Here is a 9,990-nt window from a genome sequence, read left to right on the forward strand (position 1 = left end):
CACACACACGCACATGCACACGCACACACACACACACACCAGTACATGACACGACGCACTGATATGCTACACACTAATACGCACTGATGTACAGGACCCACTGAGTGAACCCCCGCACCTTCTCTCTCTCCGTGCTCTCTCGCTCTTTATTTCTGATTTTCTCAGGTTGATGGAGAAGAAGAGGAGAGAGAGGCTGAGGCCACAGTTGGCCACAAAGCGCAGTTAAGGTTTTTTTTCCACTAGAGGGCGTTGACTCCTCTGTGACCGCCCTGACTGCAGCTGTGTGCTGCTGACCCAACGCAAACAAATGGAAAACTGGAAGAAACATTGCTCTCTCTACAAAGTAATATATTCACTAAAGTCGCATTGGAAAGGAATACTTTTAGAAATATCTCATGGCCAAAAGAAAATGTTTTGGGCCAAAAACCGCAAAAGCAGAAGAAGTGCCTTTCATGTGGATTTGGGAGATATCCGGCTCTGGGCACAAATGTGACTATGAAGGGGTCAAAGTGACTGCTAGGTGACCACAAGAGCCAAAGAACCCAAACTCTGAACTCTCTTTCTGACTCTGAAAACTGCACCTTGAACTAAAGACTTGGAACTAAAGACTGGAAGAGCAATCCATATTTTGCTTGAATTTTTTTAAAAATAAATACTTGTTTGGGTTTACTGATGCTCACAAAATGGGTTATAAAAAGGACTTTAGAAAAAGAGTCAAGACGGAAGTCTATTCCTCATAATCAAGACCATGTCTTCTATTGGCTGAGCCGACGGGAAGTCCCGCCTCCCAGATGGCTGTTGCTTCATGTTTTACCTGGGAGAACTCTAACTGGATGATTTGTACTTTGAGCTCAGCTCCAAACCTTCCCTAGAAGGTGGTTTACCTTAAAACGCTATACGTAAATCCAATAAGCTAAATGTACTCAATATACTAATTAATATGCTATACTTCCTTTGTTGGCGAGTGGGCATTGTGAGAGGAGGAAGTCTGACTCAAACTGGCCTAGTTTTACCCAGAATCCTCTATTGATCTCTTATCATGGCGGAAGTCATCAGGAATCTTTAAGACGATGTGATTTCACACCCTTATATAACGTATTTCCAAGAAATTAGGAATTATGAATTAGGGGTGGGATAAAAACACATGGTGATGTGATTGGAGTAGCTGACATCACAGCAGTGTTTCTATTGGTCAACGTTTTTTCTGAATAATACCAATATTAAAAGCCTTGAAACTTCAACAATAGCCGGGAATCCAATTTGTACATTTATGCACTGCAGACTTTTTTGTATCCTTCTACTAACGTACTATGCCAAAAAACGATTTTAGGGCTCTCGGTTAAACTAGTCCAGTATAAACCAGAATATCTCTCTCTGTCTCTCTTGCCCGCTCTGTCTCTCCGTTTCTCTCTTTCTCTCTCTTGGTCTCTGTCTCTCTCTCTTTCTCTCTGGCTCTCTCTGTCTCTCTCTCCCTGAGGAAGTGACCCGAGCGCTAAGGTGTGTCGATGTCGGTTGCAAACGCTCAAACACACACACAAGGGCTGTTGCAGAAGCTAACCAAGTGCCCCACCTCACTTAGAACAACATATGGGTTGCCAACATCACCCCAGCAGTTTATGTTGAGGTTCATGGATCCACGCCTCCTCAGCTTGGATCAAGCCTGGCACAGACTTTCACACACGCACAGACTCTCACACGCATGTACACTCGCGCGCACACACACACCTCAACCTAAAATGTGTGTATTGTTCTTCGATACCAACACAAACTCACACACACACACACACACACACACACGCCTTGTATGGCATACTACATTTTAGTTGCCACCTGTTTTGAGCTCCTGTCTCCTCCATCTCTGTGTAAACAGGCTTTATTTATAAGTTTTTATTCATAACACTATAAAGATCTTGCCATTAGCCACAGACTAAATAAAATGATCATAAAATAATGTTAATGGCCTATATGGACCGGACATTGTGAAGTGTTTCCTGAGAAAGAATGTAACTCAATCTACCTTAATGTGTTGTCCTCTGTCTGTGTGTGTGTGTGTGTGTGTGTGTGTGTGTGTGTGTGTGTGTGTGTGTGTGTGTGTGTGTGTGTGTGTGTGTGTGTGTGTGTGTGTGTGTGTGTGTGTGTGTGTGTGTGTGTGTTCTATTTAGATGTACACTAACGGCCCAGTATTATGAGAAATATTAATATAATTGGTATTATCCTTATTTGCATGTAATAAATCTCCTTTGTTTACCTTTGTGTAACCCAGTCTTTCATGTCCTGTAGAATGACGTTTAAATAATAATGATTATTGTTATTGTTACTCATTCATGCCTTACAGGACATAGTGTGCACCCATTTTTAGATCTTAATTGAAAGTTAGTCAGGACCCACATCTGACAAAAAAGACCCTGTTTGGTGTGTTTATTAGTTGTCTCTTCATGTATTGCTTCTAAACCACTTTAAATATGAGTTAATAATCCTGTTATGGTCTATTTTTTTTGTGTTTGGATTATATTTCACTGTCTGCCATTGACTAACTGCATGACATAAAGAGAGCATGAAATACAAGCTAAACTTTAATACTGTCAAAGCTGGAAGATTAAATTAATTGCCTGAAAAGGTACGAGTAGTGGTAGTACTACAATAGTAGTGGTGGTACTACAAGTAGAAGTAGAAGTAGCAGTAGTATGGTAGTAGACTAGTAGTAGCAGTTGTGGTGGTAGTAGAAGTTAATGTAGTAGTAGTAAGAGAGAGGGAGAGAGATAGAGTCATTGTTGAGCAGAACTGGTTATAACACACTTGCCCTGGCAAGGTACCAGTTGAACAAAATACCATAGCTCAATAACTGTAGGCTGTATACCTGAACATATTTCACCATGAGCACCGGAAGAGCTTCCTGAAGACGGCAGCAATGTCATTTGTGTGGATGAGGTTAGAAATGACAGAGAGAGATATCAAATATCATGGTGATATCTCATTGTGCTTTAGGCACAATGAGGCACAATGAGGGCCCTTGAATAGTTACAGATGTTAAAAATATGTGTACATTTTTCTACGTTTTGATGTATAGGCTACATTGTGTATGAGAGGTGAAAGTTGTGGATGTTACAAGGGTTGAAGTGAGAATAATGTTTGAAGAAGCTGTTGAAGTTGGTGACATCATACTCGAAGCAGCGCAATACACAGATAGAATGCAGAAGGAGTAGCATTTCAAAGTAGGCCTAATTGAAGAGGATTTGAAGATTCCGCCCATTGACTTAGATTTAATTTATTAATTTATTTCAGAAAAAAAATCTTTAAGTAGAAACGGTAGAAAAAGCCTTGCCATAATATCGTTAAAAAGGAGCTGAACTGTTTGATAAATGAATGCTGCTGCATAAAGTTGAGCGCTGCCTGCAACGCTGACCTAAAATTTAATTTCCACGTGCTTCGACCAAAGTCAGCGACAGACAAATCAGCGACAGACAACAGTTAATGGTTCATCTTGAACCAGAACATTGCAACGTAAAACGCTGACCGTCTAGCGGTTACCGTGCGCGGTTCTGGTTAAGGACGGCATCTTGCGCGATTCACACACGGCGACTATATATTGGGCTCCATTTGCAGCTCGCCCGAATGGGGAGTAACGGCTTTCATTGAGTAGTACTTTTCGGTGCGGGGTTAAAGGATGAGGACATCTCTGCGGGACGTCAACCCCAGGTTGAAAGCCATCGGAGAGTCGCCGTGCAATGCGCTGACATCACGCGCACTACAGATCACCCAAGAGCTCGCACAGGTAGGGCGCTGATCCCCCTTCCTCCCCCCTCCCCCACACGGTTTCCAGTTTGGTTAACTCGCAGAAATTATATTTTACAGATGATTATTTAAAAAGCAACTTCTCACATGTTTCTTCCCCGCCACCCGTAGGGGGTCCCGAAGGCCTTCTCCCGGGTGGTCGACTTGTGCTCATTTGATCCACAGCGGGCAGGGGTCCCATCCATTACTTTCCTGAAACAGGTCAGCACCTGGGTCTACGGATAACAATTTGAATACTCCACTCTATTCTGCTGGGTCCATGGATAAGATTAGGCCGATATATTTATTATCGAATACGGCATTATATTCTGTTCTTCTCTACCAAAATCTCTCTAATTGGGATCGTGATGTAATCTGTGTGTGTGTCTGTGTGTGATCTTTCCAACTCACCTACGCTCTCCCTCCCTACATCTCTCCCTCCTTCTCCCTCCCTCCTTCTCCCTCCCTCTCCCTATGCCTCTCCCTTTTCCTCCCTCTTTCGCTCACTCTCTCTCTCCTTCTCCTTCCCTCTCTCTATCCCTCTCCCTTTTCCTCCCTCTCTCACTCACTCTTTCCCTCTCCCTCCCTCCCTCTCTCCCTCTCTCCCTCCCTCCCTCTTTCCCCCTCCCTCTCTCTCTCTCCCTCTCTCTCCCTCTCTCCCTCCCTCCCTCCCTCCCTCCCTTCCCCCCCTCTCTCTCTCTCTCTCTCTCTCTCCCCCCCTCCCTCCCTCCCCCCCCCCCCCCCCCCCCTCTCTCTCTCTCTCTCTCTCTCTCTCTCTCTCTCTCTCTCTCTCTCTCTGTCTGTCTCTCTCTCTCCCTCTCAGGTACTGGCAGTGTGTCTCTACCCTGAGCTCCTCAGCGATGAGAACTTTGCGCTGGACGTTCGCCAGAGAGCTCGGAGGCTCGTGCAGAGCTGCGAGGGATCCAGCGTGGGTAGGGTCAGCACGGCCACACACACACACACACACACACACACACACACACACACACACACACACACACACACACACACACACACACACACACACATTCTGGTACATATGTATTCCACAGGTAGCAGGATAGTCTTGTCATAGAGGGTTTGAGTCCCAGCCCCAGTGTAATATGGGGTCAAACTTATTTGCATAAAGCAACTTATGATGGCAGTGGTGGCCAAATGCTAATTTTTAAGAAAGCAGATGAACTTTCCAAAGTTCTGCTCAGTTATTAACTGGATATGCTAAATAATTCAGTGTCATTTTCTCAAAATAAATATTTTTGCTGTGACTAGATGAATTCCCCCCCCCCCTGGGATCAATCAAGTATTATTACCTATCCATCCAGGTTGCTACACTCCTTCATCGGGCCTAGTTTACATCCAGCACAGAATCGCTGAGTTCATCACTAGAAGAGACGCCGGCGTGCCCACAGACGCCCACAACATCGTCATCTGCGCTGGGTTTTGGAGAACTCTGACGGTACACCTCAGCCCCATATGAGGTTGCTCTATGTATCTCGACCCTATTACCAATTATACCCAATACCAATTATTAGTTACCACGGATACGCCCGGATTGTGTTTTGTGTTTGTATGTTAGGCCAATTGGTTAAAATGTATCTGGCGCTTGATTTGGTATAGGTAACTTTAGGTTTGTTAGGGGACATCTGGGTTAGTTAGATTCAGTCAAGGCAGTGTCTGAATTAGGCTACTGCCTAGCATTAGAGGGGGTCTACATATAAGATGAAGAAAATCTCCCGTAATCTTTCTCTCACGATTCCCTACAAAAACCCCTGTGGCTTCAACCAAAAGCTTGGAGTGGGGTCTGGGGGCATCATTATTCAGGAGATGTCTTTAGAATTGTTGTGTAAAAGCCCAATTTTAACGCAGATATTTTGAGATATATTTGAGAAAATCACTGAAAAATGTGACACATCTGTAGTATGATACCTAGATGGGGCTGGGGTTGCCTTTCAAATAATAATTAGATAGATTAATTAGATCTTTATTCTATATAGAATATTAACACTTTGTGAGAGTAGCAAATTGCATCGAATTAGATTAGATTAATTAGTTAGGTTGAGTTTAGGTTAGATATGGATACGTATTTTGGTTATGTTTAAATCCAGTTTTTCTTAAGGTTAGGTGACGCCTCATATTTGGTGTTAATCATTTGGGAATATGATCAAATGTAAAAATAATTAAAATGTAACAACTCATTAAGGTTTGACCATTGACGTCAATGATCCAACTTTTTTCCGTCCATGTATTCATAGAAGTGATATCCTAAAGATGCGGTTGGTTGTCTACAGATGATGACCAAGTTGCTCAGTAGTTCGGAGGGGGAGCCCCAGAACGGTGTGCTGGTCCCCCTGCCTTACCCCCACACCCTGGCCACGGTGTTGGGCTTGGCTGGGATCAGACCCGTGCCCTACCGCCTACGAGAAGACGCCGGCTGGGCTGTGGATCTGGAAGAGCTGCAACGCGCCATTCGCACCGCTAGGGGGTGCTGCAGGCCAATAGCCGTATTCATCAGTAACCCAGGAATCCCCACAGGTATCGGGACCCTCTCTGCTTCTACCGTAAAACCTTTTATTTAACAGTTTAGTTAATAGGCCGTGTTAGGTGTTGTATTTATGTAAATTTATTAACAATTTATAATCTATTTGAAATTTGATCAAGTGGCTAATTGTCCTCTGTTGTCTTCGTGCAACAGGCCATGTACAGAACAGAAAGTCAATCGAAGAAGTGATCAAATTTGCTGCAGCTGAGAAACTCTTCCTACTGGTTAACGAGGTAACTCTATGAATTAGTGACTGAGTGACATTGATTAGTACAACAATCACATTTGATGTCTAACGTCTTTCAGAGTCCAAATTGTTTCTACAGCCTTTCCCCTTCAATGATCGTATTCTGTAGGTGGAACAGCACACTGTTCACGGATCAGGGATCCAGTGGGTTTCCTATAAGAAGGTTCTGTTTGATATGGGACCGAAGTACCGGGACAGAGTGCAGATGGCATCCTTCGACTCCTTATCCAATGGCATCATGGGAGAGTGAGTTCTTGTAATGAATAAAATAACCTGTTCCAGTACCAGTTTAATGTTTTCATATGGAGCATCATATTGAACCATGCGTATATCATACCGTATCGTGTTCCTAGATGTGGCCTGAGGGCTGGATACATGGAGCTGGTGAACGTGGACCAGGAAGTGATGCTCTTAGTTGAGACTATGGTGAATATGGACATCAGCAGCCCAGTCCCAGGCCAGCTTTCTCTGGACATCCTGCTCCACCCACCGCAGCCCTCTGAGCCCTCCTACGACTTGTACGCTCAGGTAGGACAGCAGGCGACTCAGCGTGGTGGAGGTCCCAGAATGGGGTTCCTTTCAAGTCTTTGTCTTATTGCTCAAGCTTATAGCTCGGCCACTTGAGCATCCAACACCAGCACTGTTGGACCTGGGACCGATTGTGACAGCTGAGCTGCTTCATTGTGTCTTTAAAGACACACAGAGAACATCATCATGCTATGATTTATAAGCACTAGTTTGCGCCATTTAGACCAGACTTTCATGATATTTTCATGATGAAGATTAGGCATAATAAATAAAATGCTAGATACATTTAATGATTTATTTATTCTAAATGAGTTGCCTCACAATCATTTAAACTTATCCCACCAATAAATGTCAACAAATGTAGTCAATAAGGTAAGCTACCATAGTACTTAGTACCATAGTACCATAGTACTTCCGTCCATCGCAGGAGGTACTGACCAACCGGACGACTCTGACTGAAAACGCTCTTCGAGCCCGAGACTTCCTGGCCTCCCTCCCAGGGATGAGCTGCCAGCCAGCCGTAGGAGGGGTCTACGTTTACCCCCGTGTAGACCTACCTGCTGGGGTGCTGGAGCGGGCCCAGGTCAACACACTGCACACTTTTACATTTTACTTTTATTATCGTTCAAATTGTGTATGGTTCCATATTATTATTATTTTTTTTTCATTGTTTTTGTGTGAAGCACATTGAATTGCCACGTGTATGAAATGCGCTGTGCAAATAAATATGCCTTGCCTATGCATTGCAGCACAGCTCAACCTCATGGAGGAACAGTAGAAACAGTAGAAATGTCAGAAATGTCAGCAAGCATTTGAAAATGGTTATGTGTTTTTACCTCTCGTTTATACATGGATACTTACCATAGATGTGCATACAGTACTTAAGGTACTTGCATACCTCCTTCGCTTCCTGCATGAGTATTTGTGTGTGTGTGTGTGTGTGTGTGTGTGCGTGTGTGTGTGTGTCTCCAGGCTGCAGGTGTGGAGGCAGATGTTTTGTACTGCCAGGAACTCCTGGAGGAGCAGGGAGTGTGTGTCGGAGCAGGGAGTGAGAATGGAAACACGGGCGGGGACTACCACCTCAGGTTAGACCCATCAAGTAACACACACATGCACACGTGCACACGCACACACACACACACACACACACACACACACACACACACAGACACATGTGTTTGTCTTTTAATGGAAATGAAACATTAGGTAGACATGGACTCAATTAGCGTGTGTATGTGTGTGTGTGTGTGTGTGTGTGTGTGTGTGTGCATGTGTATGTGTGTGTGTGTGTGTGCATGTGTGTGTGTGTGTGTGTGTGTGTGCCTGTTTGTGTGTGTGTCCTCCTCCCAGGCTGTGTGTTGGGGTCTCTTCGGTCCTCCTGGAGGAGGCCTTGGAGCGACTCGCTGCTTTCCACCTGCGCCTCTCGGACTCATCCAGGTGTGGACCACACCTGGAAACTCCTTGAAACACACAAATCCCTGAACTGAAAACACTACTAAACCCATGGGGGGGGGTCATTGTATACCACATAATGAGGAGACTAATAAATAAATGGATTTCTCTATTCATGGTGAAAAGTCCTGTCGTGATGCCGTTTTTAGAGTGATTATGTAAATACGTGTTGAGCAGATGGACCAAGGGCCTGGACAGTTTTCATGCCAATTGTCTCAAGGGCTGATTATGGTCCCATGTTCACGCAACGCAAAGGGGGTTACGGACTCCTTACATCCTTATGGACCTTCCTTGCGTCCACCGCAAGGGCCTGACGTGCGCCTCTCAGTAATTGGAACCTTCCGTCGAGGCGACGCAGCCGCAAGGGCTGTGATTGGTCCGCTCACTAAAACCCGACGCAGAACCATAAAAGTTCACGACTGCGTCGAAGCGTCTGTGTGCTCATTGCGTTGCGTCAACGGTGGGACCATAATCAGCCCTTCACTCTCGCTCGCTCAGGGTCACTCTTCCTTGGGTGCGGGCGGTGCTGTGTACGGCTAGCGGCCACACGAGGGCAGCACTCGTTTTCTCCTAGCAATATCTACTGACGTCTGAACAACTTCAGATCAATTTACAATGACGTAATAGTGTACGTATATGGGCTGCATACTGTGACGATGTTGAAATGTGAATAAGCCATAACAACCAATAACAATTGCAGAGCCTACCTTTGCATTTGAACAGATAACAGATATCCCTCCAGTCCCAGTGGCCGGTTAATCTAACATTGACCGAAGCTGCACGGATGGAAATGTGTAGTCAGACAGGGGCTGAGATAAGTCAATGTGAAGGACCTGTATCGTTAAACCATGAGCGATCCACAGCTTCCAGTAAAATTTACAAAACGTCCAATTAGTAGCCTACCCAACGCATGCGCTCTAATTACCAGCTTCCCTCTCCCCCCCCCCCCCCCCCCCCCCCGCCCCATTTCGCCCACACCGGCCTATCACAGGCTAAAGCTATGTGTAGTGAAGCAACCATAAATAGCGAATAATGAGGATGGATTTGACAACACACATTCAACCAACTCAGACACCCCACAACGGCCAGACACGCAACCCAACGCAATCTAGCGGTAAGGAAATGGAGGGGAAAATGAGTGCAGAAAGTGATAGCATTGTTTGTATGTGAGGGGAGGAGCGGGCGTAGGCCTGTGAGCGTGTGAGCTTCACAGCACGGGCCGTTGGCCGGCCGCTCATTACCGACAAGGCCTTCAATCTTTAGCTGTAAATAATGTGATGACTGCAGTATTTTACCACGCAGAATTGCATTTCTTAATTATTATTCTCTCTCTCTCTCTCTCTCTCTCTCTCTCTCTCTCTCTCTCTCTCTCTCTCTCTGTCAAACTGCATGTTTCCCAGGCTTCACCCCCGACCCGTTAGATCCCTCTGTGTCATATAAACACACACACGCA

The 9,990-nt window shown here is 45.1% G+C and overlaps 2 protein-coding genes across 3 annotated transcripts in view; both read left to right on the plus strand.

Annotated features, from left to right (window-relative positions):
* LOC311353300 (1-phosphatidylinositol 4,5-bisphosphate phosphodiesterase gamma-1-like) overlaps nucleotides 1-2,105 on the plus strand; it is a 29,050-nt gene extending 26,945 nt beyond the window's left edge. For both annotated transcript variants that reach the window (XM_084473164.1, XM_084473165.1), the window contains one exon: nucleotides 166-2,105. In XM_084473164.1, the coding sequence (XP_084329290.1) occupies nucleotides 166-226 (61 nt within the window). In that variant the 3' untranslated portion in view covers nucleotides 227-2,105. The remainder of the gene's footprint in view (nucleotides 1-165) is intronic.
* Nucleotides 2,106-3,664: 1,559 nt separating this feature from the next.
* Nucleotides 3,665-8,550, plus strand: LOC311353304 (alanine aminotransferase 2-like; the record flags this gene model as incomplete). The annotated part of the gene is made up of 11 exons (XM_084473172.1): nucleotides 3,665-3,772; nucleotides 3,904-3,993; nucleotides 4,595-4,703; nucleotides 5,094-5,227; nucleotides 6,060-6,303; nucleotides 6,464-6,543; nucleotides 6,667-6,803; nucleotides 6,911-7,085; nucleotides 7,513-7,668; nucleotides 8,058-8,170; nucleotides 8,436-8,550. The coding sequence occupies 11 exons, from the start codon at nucleotides 3,665-3,667 to the stop codon at nucleotides 8,548-8,550; spliced, it is 1,461 nt and encodes a 486-aa protein (XP_084329298.1).
* Nucleotides 8,551-9,990: the final 1,440 nt, after the last annotated feature.

This window comes from Micromesistius poutassou, assembly GCF_964030765.1.
Source record: "Micromesistius poutassou genome assembly, chromosome: 9".
Lineage (NCBI taxonomy): Eukaryota > Metazoa > Chordata > Actinopteri > Gadiformes > Gadidae > Micromesistius > Micromesistius poutassou.